Below are 17425 nucleotides of genomic sequence, written 5' to 3' on the forward strand. Positions count from 1 at the left end.
GTAAAGAGCTGGTTGAAGATGTGTACTAATGAAAAATAATAGGCATGAAATAATTTCTGATACTATCATACTTTAATCCTTCTGGTTTATTCAGATAAAGACTAAAACTTTTTTATTTTTTCTAAGAAGAAAGCCAAGCATCTCAGTTTTTATTTGTTCTTAGGAATTTTTTTTTTAAATAGGATTCTTGAAGTAAGTGGACTGTCTGATCAGTGGACTGAGTTCTGGTTTGTGTGCAGGCTATGGGAAGGAGAAAGAGGGGGATGTCCTTGGAGTGTTGGAAACTGGCTCACCTGGAAGCTAAGCTTTAATTAGATAAAGAGGGAAGGAGGATTCTTTGATCAGTTTCTGTGCAAAGAAAATTAATTATGTAGGCAGCTGTCATAGATTCCATAAATACCATAATAAATCTGAGAAAGAGTTTCCTGATTTGGTGAAAGAGTGGAAAAATGAAATCAGATATCATATCAAGAATGATTTGAAGGCTTTTCCACACATACTGTTGCCATTCTTCATTTATTCACCATTGATGTCCATTTGCTCTACAGAGGGCAGAAGGACTGTCACGATGGATGAGAAGTTTTTCACTGGCTACAGAAAGACAATAGTTAAGCCTGAAGAAATACTTCTCTCTGTTGAAATACCCTACAGCAAAAAGGTAAGCTTGGAAGAAAAACTTCACTGACTGTGGAGCTAAAATGCTGTTATTTGAGTGTTGTTTTCAAAGTTAGACACCTTTTTCCTGACTGACCCCCAAAGACTTAGGTGTAGTCCCAAGTGGACCATGAAGCAAGTGAATTACTTGGAGAAATTCCAGCAGCACACTATTTTTCATAAGCAAAGGGAGCAGGGCTCTGTGATAAAGTATGGTAAGCCCAAGAATTTTTCTAGTGCAAGGAAGAGAAATTTCACTTTATTATCTGAAGCTTTTTGAGTGCATTTGGTAATGATGAACTGTCAAAGTGATGTTCCCAGATGTAGAAGTTCTGCTTGAAAAGTAGAACAGAAAAGATTTTAGCAATTTCTGATGTATAGTGAAGTTAATGTGCCAAAGATTCCTGCTTAATTTCTGTGAGCTAAAATGGGAAAAGAAATGGGGAAAAGTCTGTATGGATAAAAGGGAAGCTCAGTTTCTACATTCTTGTCTTGCAAGATGTAAACCACAAGGACTGACTATTAGGGCATTTTGGCCTTGTGGACTTCCAGCTTCAAATGAGGCTGCACAACTTTCTTTGAATGGAACTATGAGCACTTCTTGGCTATAGCTGCATAAATCACAACTGACTCAGTGTCTGAGAAGTAAAACTGCTTTTTCCTTTAGGGCTGAGAACATCAGACTGTAATTTTAGGCTTGTGAAGGTACTTACCTTCTTAGGGCTTGTGGCTCCAAGTCATGAGATGCAAGGATTTGCAGTACGGTGGCGCATTTTCTTCATAAATGGAAAACACTGATTTACTTGAAATGCCATTGTATTATGGGAGGGAACTAATAAATTCCTTGTCTATCCTCTCAAATTTTTCTAGTTATCTACTAAAGGAATAAAATAATTTTATTTATGGTGATTTTTCCATCTATTTCTGAGTGATCCTTCTTTGGTCTTGTGATAAAAGCATCACTTTTTTGCCAAAATCAAAATATGCTTGAGGTTGCCAATGGAAAACACCATATTCCTCCATTCATATGACAGTCTCATGGCAGTTTCACAAAATAAACAAATGTTTACAAGCGGGGGCAGTGGCTTGAGCCCTAGGTTATATGCAGCTCATTGATCTGAAAAACTAAAACAACTTTTGAACTCTCAACTTCATGGTTTCTTGGCTGATCTTTGCTCACAAATAAGGAGGCTGAAGTTCTTCAGGGCATGTCTGAAGGTGCTGGCATGTAGCAGGCAAAGTTTTCTGCAACTCTGATTTCCTCATGAATGAAAGCAGGGCTGTTTCAGCACATAGCTAGGTAGAATTTTTTGGTTCATCTTTGTTTGAAACTGATGTTATGCCTTGCATTCATGTAACTTGTGACACCAAGGGTAAGACTGGCCAAACAACAGAAAGAAGTAGCAAGCTCTGTGGTTTACCAGGAGACCCAGGCAGGCATGTGAAGTGATGGTTCACTTACCTACACTCCTAGTGAAGAAAGACTCACTCCCACAAGACTCTGAATGAAGAAAATAAAGGTGTCTTGTGGGGAGTGAAGGCAATATTGCCCTCTTGTTGCAATCATGTTATTGGAAATCTCTTGATTGTGCAGTAAGATAGGACCTAGGCTGTTTTTTCTCCTCTTTGAAAGCTAATTGTTTTAACAAGCAGAGTGGCAGAATGTCCTCATTGGAAGGATGCTATTGATGCTCCTCTGCTATTATCTGCTGGCTTCTGAGTAATTATTTGAATTCAGGAAATAAAGCACGCCCTTCAGTTATATCTCCAGTAACAAGCACAAAAGGGACCTCTTGTGAAAGTGTTGTCAACAGGAGAGAAATTGTTCTATCCAATAATGAAAGACTTGCTGTCCAATTCAGATTAGGAGTAATTAATGAAGCAGACTGCTGTGTTATGTGGAGTCACTTGGCTGAGCTATTAGAGAAGAAACTTGTCAGAAAACTCTCCAAAAGGGCGGTGCAAAGACAACAGATCTGAGTCTTCTCTTAGTCTGCAGCCTGAACAGCAATTTGTCCTCACCTGCAGTACAGGCAAGAGGACTGACCATGCTGTGACTCGAGAGTGTCACCATTACATGGCACATCCTGGAGGAGTGTTAATCTCGTATTTACAGCCACCCTTCATAAGAGAGTTGCTGGTGTTTTTTATTAATTAGTCTGGTCTACTCTAAAACTGAGAGACATTTGTGATTACTGATTTCAGCTCTTGCAGATTTCAAAGACTTCTGAAGGGAAGGGATTTAGGATATGGGTTTTACTGATTAGACTTCCAGCTTAGCAGCCTGGGAGGAAGAAAAACATGCTGAGAAACTGTAATTTTGTTTATGCACAAACAATCTGTTTTGGTTCTTCCTTCTGAGATATGGAAAAATGTGACAGGTATGAGCAGATCTCTGTCAAAGCTTGTTTCCTTCATAGTCCTATGCTTGGTAACAACCACTGAACTGATACATTAGAATTAATCATTGAATTATGTGAAAATAAACAGTGCTGCCTGAACAAACATGTCCTGTTTGCTCCTGCACAAGAATCAACCAGATACTGTTCCCTGGAATAGCTCGTGCACATAGAAATAGGTAAACAGCTTGTCCACATTTACACTCCAAAACATGCCAAGGTAGAGAATAAAGAAATATTTTTCTGTCTTCCAGGGTGAATACTTCTCAGCTTTCAAGCAGGCTTCCCGTCGTGAGGATGACATTGCTATTGTGACCTGTGGGATGAGAGTCCTCTTCCAAGATGGCACAAGTCGAGTGGAGGAGATAAAACTAAGCTATGGAGGAATGGCTCCTACCACTGTCCTGGCACTAAAAACTTGCAAGGAACTCACTGGCAGGTAGGAATTTTTCTGTGACAAAAAGTGTCTAATGGAACTATGCTCATTTTTACAGGAGCAACTTAAATATCTAAAACATCCTAAACACTCTCTAAAAGTACATCAAAGGAGAAAGGGGAAGAAGTGTAGTTATGCTTCTGCAGAAGCAGTGTTTTGTGTAATGCCTTGCTTCCTCCAGTATGCCTTACCCTCAAAGATCCATGTCATTCTCTCATTCAGAGAGCCATTTTCATGCCAAATTCACCCATCAGTTGAAGTGGACAGAAGCGAACTGGGTTTGCTTCAAATTGGACCCAGTGCTTTTGTCATGTAATAGCTGTGCCATATCTTTAGGCAGGGTAACATGAGCCCAAGATGACAGCAAAGCACATGTTCTGTGAACAGATAGATCTGATGGCTATTGCTTGATAGCTCATGCTGTGTCAGGAGAGGTTTAGGTGGGATATCAGGGAAAAGTTTTTCACCCAGAGGGTGGCTGGGCACTGGAACAGGCTCCTCAGGGCAGTGGTCACAGCATCAAGCCTGACAGAGTTCAAAAAGCATTTGGACAACACTCTCAGACACAAGGTGTGACCCTTGGGGTGTTCTGTGCAAGGCCAGGAGCTGGACTCGATGGTCCTGATGGGCCCCTTCCAGTTCAGCATATTGTGTGATTCTGTCTTAGAAGAGTTAGTCTGCCCTGGGGAATTCAGGTCTGAACAAGGTCTGTCCCCTTTGTCCCCTTGCAGAGACTGGAATGAGAAGCTGCTGCAGGATGCCTGCCGCTTGCTGTCGGGTGAGATGGATCTGTCCCCTTCTGCTCCAGGGGGCATGGTGGATTTCCGACGCACACTCACCCTCAGCTTCTTCTTCAAGTTCTACCTGACAGTCCTCCAGAAGCTGAGCAAGAGTGGCATTGTGAGTGCTCCTTGGCAAGGAAGATCTGGGGAAGGAGAACCTCTTTGTGCTGCCTTGGTGGGGAAGGCATGGGGGGGAGGGTTCAGATTTCAGCAGAATCCCTGGTAACAAAATCCATGCTGCAATAGCTGCCAGAGCTACTCTACTACTTGCATAACAGTGACTTGTGTATCTTCTCACTTGTTTCCTCATGGCATCCTCACCTTGTGGTGGAAGGGTGTAGCTCTGTGTGTTCACAGCATGATTTCTGGACTTCTCCCATTTGCTGCAGTACAAGTGTTCTTGTGGCTCTGCAGTTATTCTTGGCACAGACCTGAGCCTCATTTGCCCTTAACTTAATAGGTTATGGATTACCTTAAATGGGAGATGGAGAATGGAAAATATCCTGAGCTACTAGGGAAAGTGAGAAAGAAATTGGAAGGGAAGGTGATTTTCTTGAATATGTCTCTGGCAGAAAACTATGTGTGAGCCTGTCCCTTCAAACTACACCAGTGCTACAGAGCTGTTTCACAAAGATCCCATTGCAAATGCCCAGCTCTTCCAAGTAAGTAGCAGCTTTCCCAAGTAAGTAGCAGTGTCAGCATGACATAGATGAAGACTTTTCTGTAGCTCAAACTGTGCTTCTCATCTGCTTGTCTTCCTGAGTGTGGTCATCACATAAACTTTTATAATGCCATGTGTGAAACTTGTATTTGGGTCTCAGTCCTTTCCTCACTTTAGGATACTATTCTTTCCTATCATTACCCAAGACTGTTGCTGATGATAAAAATCACTTTTCATCCTGTAGCCAGCTCTGTATCCAAGCTGAAAGTCCCCTTCTGCTTTCCCCAGTTATAGCCTGCCTTTCTCGGTATCTTGCAGGCTTCATACTTGGGATGTATCTTCTTTCTTTTTCTCTGTTAGTGACCCACTCTCTTCAGCTTTAAGAGTAGAATCCAGTTTCAGAACGTGGACCTTCTTATGCAGGATGTGAAATCAAACCCTTCCCTTCCATAGCAATTTCAAAACTCAAATTCTCCTCACTTCATTCCTCTGTGTAGCCACATCTTGTGGCATCTTGTTTACCTTCCCTTTGCACAAGACTGAGCCCCCATCCCATTCCCCATTCACTAGAATGTCTCACAGTGCCTTTTGCTCTCTCGCCAATGCTTCCATCCCCTCCCACCCAAGCCAGTGGTAGTCAGCCATGTGTTCTACTGCAGGAAGTGCCCAAGGGGCAGGCCGTGGAAGATATGGTGGGCAGGCCTCTGGTGCACGTCTCAGCAGCCAAACAAGCCAGTGGGGAAGCTGTGTACTGCGATGACATCCCTCACTATGAGAACGAGCTGTACCTGACGCTGGTGACCAGCACCAAGGCCCACGCTAAGATCCTGTAAGTGTTGCTTCTTCAAATGCTGGAAGCATCCAGTGCCTGATGGCTTTAGAAAACATCAATCTGTCAGGGTGTGGGTGAGGGAAAGGGTTTTGCTTAGGTGGGAACTCCAGTTCCTTGCACATTGTTACACGGAGGCGAGCTGTGTGTGTGACAGCTGCCTTGCAAGTCTGCGTCAGTGGGAATGTGTGGGAACCAATACCAAACTTTGGGCTTTGATGAAGCACAAAAGCCTTCAGCCTAGGCCAAACTTTTTGCATTTCCCATCTCTTATACTCATGCATGCAGGATTAAAAAGGAGCAGGGTAGGAGAGCACCATAGGCTGAGATGTCATTTCAATCACTCACAGGAGCATGCAGCTTTAAGATTCTCTTTTGATCTCCCTGAAAAATTAGGTTGTAAGATGCAGCTCTACCAGCTCTCCTGCTGGTGAGTCAGCTGTGTGCACTGGGTTTTGCCTTGCACGGTGCTTGCCCGCACTGGCTGTGATCAAGCCCTCTCCACAAAAGTCATTTGTGAATTGGCTTCAGCTATGAGGCGTAGCCCTGTTTGTGCTTGGCTGTAGCAAGGTGGACAGGTCACTATTAGGAAGTGCAGCTGTCTCAGAAAACCTGTTGTCCATCCAGGGCATGACTAGTACCAAATTTATAACAACAGTAAATAACCAACTCCTAAAGGCCAATCCTGGCAGGTAATGCCATACATTCTCATATGAATTTTAATGCTGTCATATTGCAGGACTGGCTGGGCCCACAAACCCTAATTTTGTTTATTTGGTGGTGACTCTGCAGGCTCTTATTTGGCCTCATCTGCTTTGATGTGGGACACTCTGTTACACTGGCTTGTGTCATCCTCAACAGGCTTACAATATGGTGTTCATTCCTTAGGCAATACTTCCTGCCTAGTTAGGTTTCCTGTCCAGAGCTTTCCCATTGTGGCATGGGCAGCATGGTGGTCATGGATGCACAGATGTAGTAGTTGACTCCCAGTTATGAAAGAAACTGCTCTGTCATCACAGTTAATTTTTAAGTGTTGAAATGTGCAATGCAGACACCTGAGTGTTGTTACTACCACCAGGGCAGATGGGGAGATAGAGAAGGCATCACATCCATGCTTGTGACCACAACAAGCAGTGTTTTCTAGAAGCTGCTGTACACATTTTCTTGCATTTATGTTGTGTACACATATTTCAGGCTGGGAGCTTGTAACATTCTGTAGAGGAAGTAGTAGAATATTTAATCAGGGGACAGAAGTATCTCAACCTATGGTTTTGGCAGCCAAAATATTGACTCTGAAAACTTCCACTTCATTCAAGCCATATTTTGAGCACCGAGTGTAAATCAGGCACTATCTGCCTCTTCATTTGTAACTCAAGGAGAGTGTTAGGAGGTTATTTCTGAGCTACTGCTGCAGAAACACAGGGGAGAGAACTTTCCAAAGAAAAATAGAATTCTGAGTTCCTGCTGTCTAAGGGTTCATATGGGAAAGTTCATTCATACATTTTGTGTCTTTTTTAAAATGTCTGTGGCTCACTGGGATGTAGCAACAGCTGCTTTCAGGCACAGTTTATAGCAAAGTTTCAGGAATCTAAACAAGTTGCTGAAAAAATTGCAGCAATTTACAGAAGGCAATAAATCATTCAGTCAGCAAAATCAAAGCCACAGCTCTTCTATTCACAACTCTTTCTCCATAAAGCCAATGTACAGAATAGTGCACAAGGAACCTGGAAGTCTTTTGTAATATATTTTTTACTAAGTTCTCCATATAAAAATTAAATTATATTGCTCTTTTTTAGTTATTCTGTCACTGAGTTTTAAATCTATACATGATTGAAGCAGACAAGCATTTTGGTTAGAAACCTCTTTTGCTGATTACCAAAGAAAGCCTTTCATGAACGTTTTTGTCTTTTTGAGCATCACTTCTTTTGCATCCTCTTAAAATCCTGAAGCTTCCTTATGATTGATCCTCAACAATTTCTCCCTGATTCACCCATGCAGATGATATCATGTCTGCACTAAAATTTCATATTTATCCATAGTCAGGGAATTCTTGCCTTCATAGCAAGAATCACAGCAGCTAAGAAGACAATGGAGGCACAGCATCACTAATCCCAACTTGTCATCAAAGAATCTTTACTACAGGTGGCAATTGGATCAAGTTCACATATGTCTTAGGGAAAAGATGTATGACATAGTCCAAAGAAGCAGGCTGGTGATCAGTCTCATAGTCAGGATTAACATTTTCATATAGATCCCAAATTATTTTAGTCTCACATATTGACATGGCATAGCCATGACTTGAATTTGTATTGGGGAAAAAAAAAAATCTGAATTTGTATTGGAATCCTGTAATGGCTTACACAAAGAAAAAATGAGAAATAACACTGTCTCTCCTTCTTTCTCCTTCTTTCCTTAGTTCTGTAGATGCATCTGAAGCTCAGAGTGTTCCTGGGTTTGTGTGTTTCGTCTCTGCCAAGGATGTTCCTGGCAGTAACATCACTGGCATCGCTAATGATGAGACTGTCTTTGCTAAGGATGTGGTATGTTGCTAAAAATAGCCCTTATCAATCATGCTGCTCAGGAGATAACATTTCTCATACTGTCCAGTCAAGTCCTCTACCTTAAACAGAGAGAATTCTCACTGCACTGGGGTCAATAGAAATCTTGGTGCCAAATTCAGTAAGCCCAAGTCCCTTTGCCCTGTGTCCCTCTCCTCTGTGTCATGTCCACAATTCTTCTCTATGCTGCAGCCCCCTGGGACAGCCTCACTCACTCAGTTGCTGTCCAAATTTGCTTGTGATGATTTTCTTTGGGCTGGTTTTTAATAGATTGCTCTGAACAAACTGCATAAAAGGAATAGATGAAGAGAATTATCATGAGTCTCTTGTCCCTGCAAACACACACCCCAAATGATGGTGGGTCCCCATCTTGCCTCTAGGTCACCTGTGTGGGTCATATCATCGGTGCAGTTCTTGCAGACACACAGGAACATTCCAGGAGAGCAGCTAAAGCTGTGAAAATTAAGTATGAAGAACTTAAACCCATTGTCACAATTCAGGTAAGATGGCTCAGTTCTGCATCTGCTGATGTCTAGTCTAGTTCTGTTCTCACACATGTGGTTACTTAACCCAAGTTTTGTTTGTGTTTGTGGGTGCAACAGGATATGGATGGAAGGAATGATTTGTATTTTAAATATAAAGAAGGTACATATTTGGTGCCCTACTGATTTAGAGTACATTAACTTTTTCTGTGCTATTTAAAGCTGAAAAAAATAAACCACGCTTGGGGAGATAATATTGTGCTCAACAGAAATTTGTTTAAATGAACAAGGTTATTGTGAGATACATTCTTACCCACAGAGGCTTGCTTTTAATATTATCTGGTGTGACCCTGCTGGCTTCATTGATATCCATTCCCTCTTCATTCTCTCATTTATAACAAGCAATAATAAGGTGTGAAAATGTCTTTTCTAGCTGTGTCACTGCACTGCTTCTCTGAGATTTCTGCAGAACTCTTGTCTAGTTTCTAAGCTGGATGAGAATCATTTTCAGGAGTTCACTCCCTGCTGTGAATTATATGGACACAGTCTTTAAGTGGCTTTTCTCAAAGCTGAAGAAATTCATGTCCAAATGCGTGATCATTTCATGCTTTTTTATTTTTTTAACTAGAAAAGTTGTTCACAAAATTTCCTTATGAGACAATAAAAGCAAATGGTACTACACAGCTTTCATTTCTAGAAATGAGAAAGAAAACTGTATGAAGCCATTTTTAGTGGAGAATTAGAAACATAGGTTTCTAATGAAATATTTTTAATAGTCAGTATTTCATACTATGTATTTTGTAAAGTGAATTCTATTCATGCAAATAGAAAGAGTTTGTGCAGTGTCTTGTACAGACATTGGTACTGTCATGTAAGGACAGAGATTTCGGGTTGTTTGCGTGATTTGTGGATTAACAAACAATGTATGAGACCTTTGCCTTTTCTGAGGCTTCTAGTTGTTTATTCAACCAGGGAACATGAGATTGGAGCCAAAAACATGCTGGATTTTTTTGGTTTTTGTTGTTTGATATTTGGTGGGGGTATTTTTCATTATGGAAAGCTTCAGCTTTGGCAAAAGGAAAATGCCTTTGTTAAATTTCCTTTAGAAAAATGGCTGTATATTACCTCAGAAGTGAACTATTTCTGCACTTCTTATCTGAGAGATTTCATTTTCTCTTTCTCTCTCTCTATTTTTTTTTCCTTCCTCCCACCTTATGGGCACAGACAAAAGTTAATATAAGTTGTAAGTTATAACCCTGATGGTTACAGGCCTTGAGGTTCTGGGTCCACAATTTCAAACAAGTCACAAGATGTACCTTAAGATTGTCCAGTTATGGTGTTGGTTGGGAAATTGCTTTGTTGCCAAAAGTTATTTTGTACTGCTTTTAGTCAAGCCTCTTGGCTACTACCATAGAAAGTATCTGATAAGTTCTTGTGCTTTTTATCTTGGATATTTCTTCTTCAGTTAGAGGAAGATTTGATTTCATTCCACTTAACACAAAAATGTCATTGTGTCATTCTGTTTCCTAGGAAGCCATTGAGAAACAATCTTTCTTTAAGGATATAAAGAGGATTATAAAGGGAGATGTGAAGAAAGGATTTGAAGAATCTGATCACATTTTGGAAGGTGAGAATAAGCAGTAATAATTGTTTTGAAATAGTGTAGTTTGTGACAAAAGAAGTCAAGCTCCTTTTCATGCATATGAGATACTGAGAGTAAGGCTTGCAGAACTAAATTAACTTTATATAAAGTTTCAGACTGGTATACAAATTTTATTGTTTCAAACAGACCTGGATGCTCCCAGCTGTGCCCCCAGAAAACACTCTTTTTTCAGTGAGAGGACACATTTTTCTTGAGCAAATATTCTGAGCAAAAAAGTGTTTTTTTCTTTCCTGAAATTTTTCCCTGTGCAGACATAGTGTGGTCTAAATCTTACAGATAGCAATTTTCCTTTAGTCTGGTGTATGGCTGTATCTTAGGCAAACAGGACACAATGAACAGATCAGGGCTGTGACTGCGAAAGGAGGTTGTTTCTGACATTTAATTGTGTGTAGCATGACTGGAAATTGTACCCTCAGCACTGCCAGGTAATATGTCCTGTGAAAGAGCCATATGCAGTGATAGAGAGTTGATTCCCAGTTAGATCATCTCGAGGCATTTTGGGTTTCTATTTTTGTTCTCCTGTTTCAAAGTGTGTAGTGTTGTATTTTATCTACTCAGCTAGACCACACTTGATTTATTTTTATTCTTATCTCAGTAGTGTTATTGAGGCAGTCTTGAAAGGCACCAAATACTGCATCTTAAGGGATGCTGGATTAATGGTATGGTGTGCAGGCTGACATTTGAGATGCTAGCCACTTGTGTTTTGGAATGAAGATTTCTAGAATGTGGAAAGGAAGGATGTCTGGATTTTTTTATTGTGATTCGTTGTTTTGTTTTGAGTTTATTTTTTGTTGTTTTTTAAACATTGAACCTGAAGTGTCAGTTTTAGAGCTAGTGATATCCAGTGCTGGGCAAAAGAAAGGATTGTCAGTTAACACATGTACAAAAGGCAGCAGATTGAAGACAACATATGATGGGAGATGCCTTATAACACCAGGGACATCCTTTTTATGGGACATTTTTTTCAATTTTCTAGGAGAGATGTACCTTGGTGGTCAGGAGCATTTCTACCTGGAAACTCACTGTACTTTGGCTGTGCCAAAGGGAGAAGATGGTGAGATGGAACTCTTTGTGTCGACCCAAAACCCAATGAAGACACAGGTACTTCTCATTAACCTGGTGCCTAAAAGGCATCTGTTTGTTTATGACTAGATGAATACTTGTTTTATAGTTGCTCTTATTTTATTCTTCAATTAAAAAAAACCCACATAGGCTTAGTGTCAGGTATCTTAAAGTCCTTATCCATCCTGCTGGAGTCCTGAATCTCCTTCCAAATAATATTTCTGTTGGCAACACATCTTTGTTAAGAGAGATTGCATGCTTAGCCCTTTCTGGAGAGGGTCCCAGCTGCTCAGGAGACAGGATGCTTGAGTGACACATCAGAAAGAGAGGTGGTGAAACCACTGACTGCACCAACTCTCCCATTCCATGAGATGGGCTGCTGGCACCATGGGGTGTCCTTGGCCTGTTTGCTGGCTCACCAGGACTGTCCAAAGATGTCTCAATGAAGTGAGGGTGGTATGGATGTCAAACCCTGTGTGAAATGACATCTGTGTCTTAGTAACCTCATCTTGTGTCAGTCTTTTCCTGAATCTGGCCCTGTGTGCTGCAGCACTGTGCCTTTTCCCCTCAGAGATCAAATGCTGGGCTTATTGACTCCAATTGCATCAAATCCAATATTTGCACTGTTGAAATGGCTTCAGGAAGGCAATGTATTGGCATCTAGTTCTTACCACCACCTGAGCTCCCTACATGTCCTGCTGTTTTGTTTTTCTCTAGGAGTTTGCAGCTAATGCACTGGGAGTGCCTTCAAATCGGGTTGTGGTTCGAGTGAAAAGAATGGGAGGAGGATTTGGAGGAAAAGAGACTAGGAGTACTATTTTGACATCTGTAGTGGCTGTTGCAGCCTTCAAGTAAGTTTGGGTGTGGGGAAAGGAATTTTTTTCCTTCAGACTGTCCCAGGCTGCCTCTTTGGTGAAGCACCATTTGTGCTGGAGCACTTTGAATACTCTACATGTCTTCTTACTGTACAACTTACACTAACCTTGGGATTTCCCAGAGGAGGTGGCTAATGGGTTATAGCTGACAGGAGGGATCGAACCTGCCCAGAGGGACTAAGTTTATGTGGGCATGTCAGCTTTTAGTAGGAAAGGGGGGAAAACGTCTGTATTCTTTACTCCTTTGGTGCTCTCTGAAAACAATTGTATCTCAAATTACTTGCCTCTCCCCCTCACTTCACCCCAAACATCCAGCACCAACCATGTTCATTTTTTTGTTTGATAGAGATATGAGAATCTCTTCCTTGTTCAAAACTCTACCACACCAGTCTTGCATCATTATTTGTCTGCTCTTCTGCAAACTCCCTCTTTGGATTTTCCCTGGGAATGGCAGGCCTTGGAACTCACAATTTTCAAACCCCTAAAAGCTCAGGGAAGGAACCTAGGTTGCAAACATTTGTGAAGAGTAGATTGGAAATGTGCTCCTGGTTTCTGGAGTTTTGCTGTGGGCTCATGTTTAACTGTGCAGGTTAACTGAACATGGCCTCTGAGATGACATTTCTGCCCTGTCTGCCCTTCCCTTGCTGGCAGTGCTAGAGGGATCTTGCAACACAGCAGCAGTTTGATACAATGCCTTTGGATGAGAACAGCCAAAATAAAACTTTGTTTTAAAATTGATTTTATTTTTTTTCTCTTCTGAGCAAACAACCTGCTTTTTCTAATTAATCAGTAATAGATTTGCATTCTTTTCTTCTCTTTATCTCTGCCAGCCAAACCACTGTTTGACATCCTGGAGGTTGCAAAATAACATCTATGACATTCACTTGTACAACCTGAAGACAGGCACTTGGAACGCAAAACAGTTAGAAAATTAAGGGCAATTCTTACTCTCCCGCTTGTTTTCCTCCTTGGTAGTAAATAAGCAAATAAAAAACAAGGTCAAATTGAAGACTAGTTAGTACTTTACTTTGCATTATTATATAATTCCTATGGCGTTGTCTCTTTCAAAGGCAAAAAAGTGCCTTGAGAAATAGTCTGGGAAACAGTGATTGCTCAGTTATCAGCATCTATCTCTACAAGAAATTATCCCTTTTTTTAATACAAGATTAAAAATTCCTTGCAAGAATTTTCACAAGCAGGTCCCAACTTTGGAGATGTTTGGGTTATTTTACTCAGTCTTGCCATTTTTGTAAGAGAAAGATATATAAACCAAGCACTTTACCCTTAACTGTCCATTGCCACCCTGGAAAGACAAAGAGAAGAGTCTTGTTCTGCAGGAATTATATTGTGCATTTCAGGCTTTGCCTAAAAATCTGTGTTCTTTAACAGAGCTGGCCGTGCAGTGAGGTGCATGCTGGATCGAGATGAGGACATGCTGATAAGTGGTGGGAGGCACCCCTTCCTGGGGAGGTACAAGGTATGCACACACATGAGGAGAATCCATGTGGTCTCAGTGCTGTCCCCTGAGACATCAGAGAGCACTAAGATACTGTGAAAAAATGTTTCACTGCTGATCTCCCCTGCTGCAAATAGGCTAGGTCAGATGAGCTGGAGCATTGTTCCTGTTAAAGTGCTACAGAAGTAATTTTGGCTTGGATGGCTCCCTTCTTGTCACCTCAGCATAAATAATTCTGTCTTCCTTGCAACCAAGACTTTGCCCCTGCTGACAATCACATTGGTTTTAGAGGCTGGCCCATTCCTTTAAAGCATCCTTTACACAGCAATGTGCTTTGTTAACTTCCTTTCTGCTTCAATCCTCCTCCAACTGCTGCTGCTTTTGAAAGCAAAAACCTGTTAAGGAAATTGTGGCTTTGATAAGTGGCCAGCACTTAATTTAGACGAGTTCTCTGGAGCAAGACTGACACATGCACGAACCCTTTACTGGGGAACTGCCTCAGCTGCTGGCTGTGCCTGCCCTCTGCTGCACTGGGGACAGTCAGCCCTCTCTGCCTGTGTGAGATCCGTTCAGTTTTTGGAGGCAAGCACAAACCAGAACATTTTGCTGAAAATTGATTACTGAAGAAACACTCTCTTGACAGGTTGGTTTCATGAAGAATGGGAAAGTCAAGAGTCTGGAGGTGTCATACTACAGCAATGGGGGCAACTCTGTAGACCTCTCTCATGGTGTAAGTAAAATTTTCTGCTGGCTAATTAAGAGCAAGGTGTGTTTCTGTGCGACCTTCTGCTCTGTCTTCAGAGAGCTGTTGCCTACAGCATTGCTTGCACATGCAGCTCCTTGACATGACTGAAAACAGATTTTGAAGGGCTTTTGAAGCTTCTACAAATGTTCTGTGAGCCAACTGACCTGCCTTGGCATGTGCCACATAATTCTTACAGATGCTGTAATAACTTGGATTGAGCAAAAGGGGTCAAGAATGTTTGCTTTGCATTACAGAGGGCTGTGATGGAAAAATTGTTGCACAATGCAAGGTGACTGATAGATCCCCAGCACTGAGAAAAGATAGTTCCTTGGAAAAGGAAGCATCCCAGTCAATAGGCTGATCAGGGTATGGTGCCTGAATCAACAAGCTTGTAAAGGAGTGGCTAAAGCCAAAACTGTGCTCACAAGCAGTAAGGACAAAAAACGGGCCCAAGTTCTGAGTTTGTCTCCAAGAAGTTTTGCACTGATAAGTAAAAAACCTGTCATTTTCTGTCATGTGAGTGACCAATTCAATAGCCTTGTGTCACTCAGGTTTATTCTAGCTTACTTTCTCCAGTCCACCAAGTCTTGAATAATTTTCTGCAAAAATGGATCCTTTCCAATAGGAAAGAACAGCATGGGTTCTCTACCAGAACCACACTTGATGCTGGTTATGTGGCTGGTGCTGGGCAGAGCAGAATGACAGGCAGGTGTCTTTGCATAAGCTGAGGGCCTGGTTGAGAGCACATCTGTGTAATTGTCTTTTTGACTGTGTCTGAATCAGGGGACTGGAAAGTGCTCTGTTGTTTTGAGACCCCCCAAAATTTAAACAACAACAGTGCTCTGTGTAGAAATAAGGTTGGGTTGTGTGTAATGTCCTCTCTGTGCTGCTGCTGGAAGGGAAGTCTGGAAACACAAGCCAGAAAGAAGCTCTGAACCTTTCCCAATGTGGACAAAAATCTCAAATCTTGCAGTTCAGTACTTACTGAAAATCTTTATTTCATATGTTAGCCCTTACTGCCATAGCACAGAGCTGAGTCACCTGGTATCAGCAAGACTTCTTTTCCAGCAACAAGTTACTCAGTATAATGAAAACACTGTTTATTCCACTAACAGGATTTACTAACAGTTTGAGTCAGCATGAGCCCAGGGCCAAAAAAGGACTTTGAAGCTCAATCTGTCCCAGAGCCATAAGTGTCAACAGAGCAGTGTGCTTATTGTCCTGTCCTTCAGGAGGACACCACTTCACATTCCATTGCACGTGGGAGGCAGTTCTGGCTGCACTTCAGTGCTCATCCAGCTGTGTTGACTGCAGCACTGCAGGGTGCAAGAGAAAGTGCTGATTGTTGTAAATTAGCTTCAGAGCTTCCAGTCTGGTTTTGGCACTGCTGAGAAGTCTGGCATCCAGTTCATGTAAAATATGTCCACCTCCATTCCTTTTCTTCACCAGGTAATGGACAGAGCCCTGTTACACTTGGATAACTCCTACAACATCCCCAATGTCAGCAGCGTGGGCATTGTTTGCAAGACCAACTTGCCTTCCAACACAGCCTTCCGTGGCTTTGGAGGGCCCCAGGGAATGATGATTGCTGAGTGCTGGATGAGTGACCTTGCTCGGAAGTGTGGCCTGCCACCTGAGGAGGTACAGACCTGCTGACACCCTGCAGGGCGATGCTGCCTTTGAACGGGCTCTGAGAACTGCGTCAGCCACACAGAATTATTAAGCATAAGAAGTTTTTTTGCTGAGCTCCTAGCAGGATCTCAAACTTGTGTGACAGATACATTCTAGTATGGATTATCTTGTTTAATTAAATTCCTTGGTAGCCTTGATTTTGTAATATCTGCTTTAAGGATAGATATTAAAAGAAGAAAGTCCAAAGGCACTACGTACCTTAATCTTACTGACAATATGCTTTAAGTCCCAATCTCTGAGAATTTCCAGCCTTAATTTCTTAGTTCATGTTTTCCCATAAACAGATATATATGCTTGTTAATTGTTTTGCTCCTTGGCTCTTTGTAGAAAGAGCCAAGGACTAAAATCAGGAACCAACACACCTTAGATCTCATCCCTCCCTGTCCAAAGCATTAAACTTGGCCTGTCCCTCCTGTGTCTCTTTGGGAAGGTGCGGAAGCTCAATCTCTACCACGAAGGAGACACAACTCATTTTAACCAAAAGCTGGAGGGATTTACTCTACGAAGATGCTGGGATGAATGTTTGTCCAGCTCCAGCTATCATGCCAGGAAGAAACTGATTGAAGAATTCAACAAGTAGGTGCTCTGGAGTTGTCATTGGCTGCACCTGTTGCCTACCAACATCTGAAGTTCTCTTAGCAACTCGAGTGATGTGAAATCACACCTTATATTTGCAGACTGACCTCTAAATATTTCTCTTTTTGAAATCCCTTCATACTCACTGTCAGAGGAAACATCTATCAGTGAGCTGGTAGCACAAGTAAGGCCAGAATCAGACCTAGCATGATGTGATTTTGTAAGTGAAATGTAGCAAAATAGAGGGAGTCTGTTGAGTCCAACTAGGATTTTCACATGACTATCAAGGCAATCTGTTCATGCTTTCCTCTGCCTTATAGACTTTTTTAGCTGCCTTGTATATACAACTGAACAGTTAATAGTATGGATAACTGCTTCTCTAATGCTTGTGGAAATCATCTTCAGTTGGAATTTCTTCTTGTTGGAAGACACAAAGAAAACCTTTCTTTAATACAAATTAGTGATTAACTCAGTCTGTATCACAGTCAGGTATTTAATTTCCATTTGATGCACAGTCAGAGGGAAGCACAGTGTTGATTTATGATAGAAGGCTCG

At 41.6% G+C, this 17425-nt stretch overlaps 1 protein-coding gene across 4 annotated transcripts in view; it reads left to right on the forward strand.

Annotated features, from left to right (window-relative positions):
• Positions 1-17425, forward strand: part of XDH (xanthine dehydrogenase) — a 109661-nt gene that overhangs the window by 80426 nt on the left and 11810 nt on the right. For all 4 annotated transcript variants that reach the window (XM_063391151.1, XM_063391152.1, XM_063391153.1 and 1 more), the window contains 14 exons: positions 549-658; positions 3308-3492; positions 4221-4389; positions 4844-4933; positions 5592-5761; positions 8178-8301; positions 8700-8819; positions 10332-10428; positions 11441-11565; positions 12244-12377; positions 13791-13878; positions 14501-14587; positions 16052-16243; positions 16725-16870. In XM_063391151.1, the coding sequence (XP_063247221.1) occupies positions 549-658; positions 3308-3492; positions 4221-4389; positions 4844-4933; positions 5592-5761; positions 8178-8301; positions 8700-8819; positions 10332-10428; positions 11441-11565; positions 12244-12377; positions 13791-13878; positions 14501-14587; positions 16052-16243; positions 16725-16870 (1837 nt within the window). The remainder of the gene's footprint in view (positions 1-548; positions 659-3307; positions 3493-4220; positions 4390-4843; positions 4934-5591; positions 5762-8177; positions 8302-8699; positions 8820-10331; positions 10429-11440; positions 11566-12243; positions 12378-13790; positions 13879-14500; positions 14588-16051; positions 16244-16724; positions 16871-17425) is intronic.

This window comes from Prinia subflava, chromosome 2, assembly GCF_021018805.1.
Source record: "Prinia subflava isolate CZ2003 ecotype Zambia chromosome 2, Cam_Psub_1.2, whole genome shotgun sequence".
Classification (NCBI taxonomy): Eukaryota; Metazoa; Chordata; class Aves; order Passeriformes; family Cisticolidae; genus Prinia; species Prinia subflava.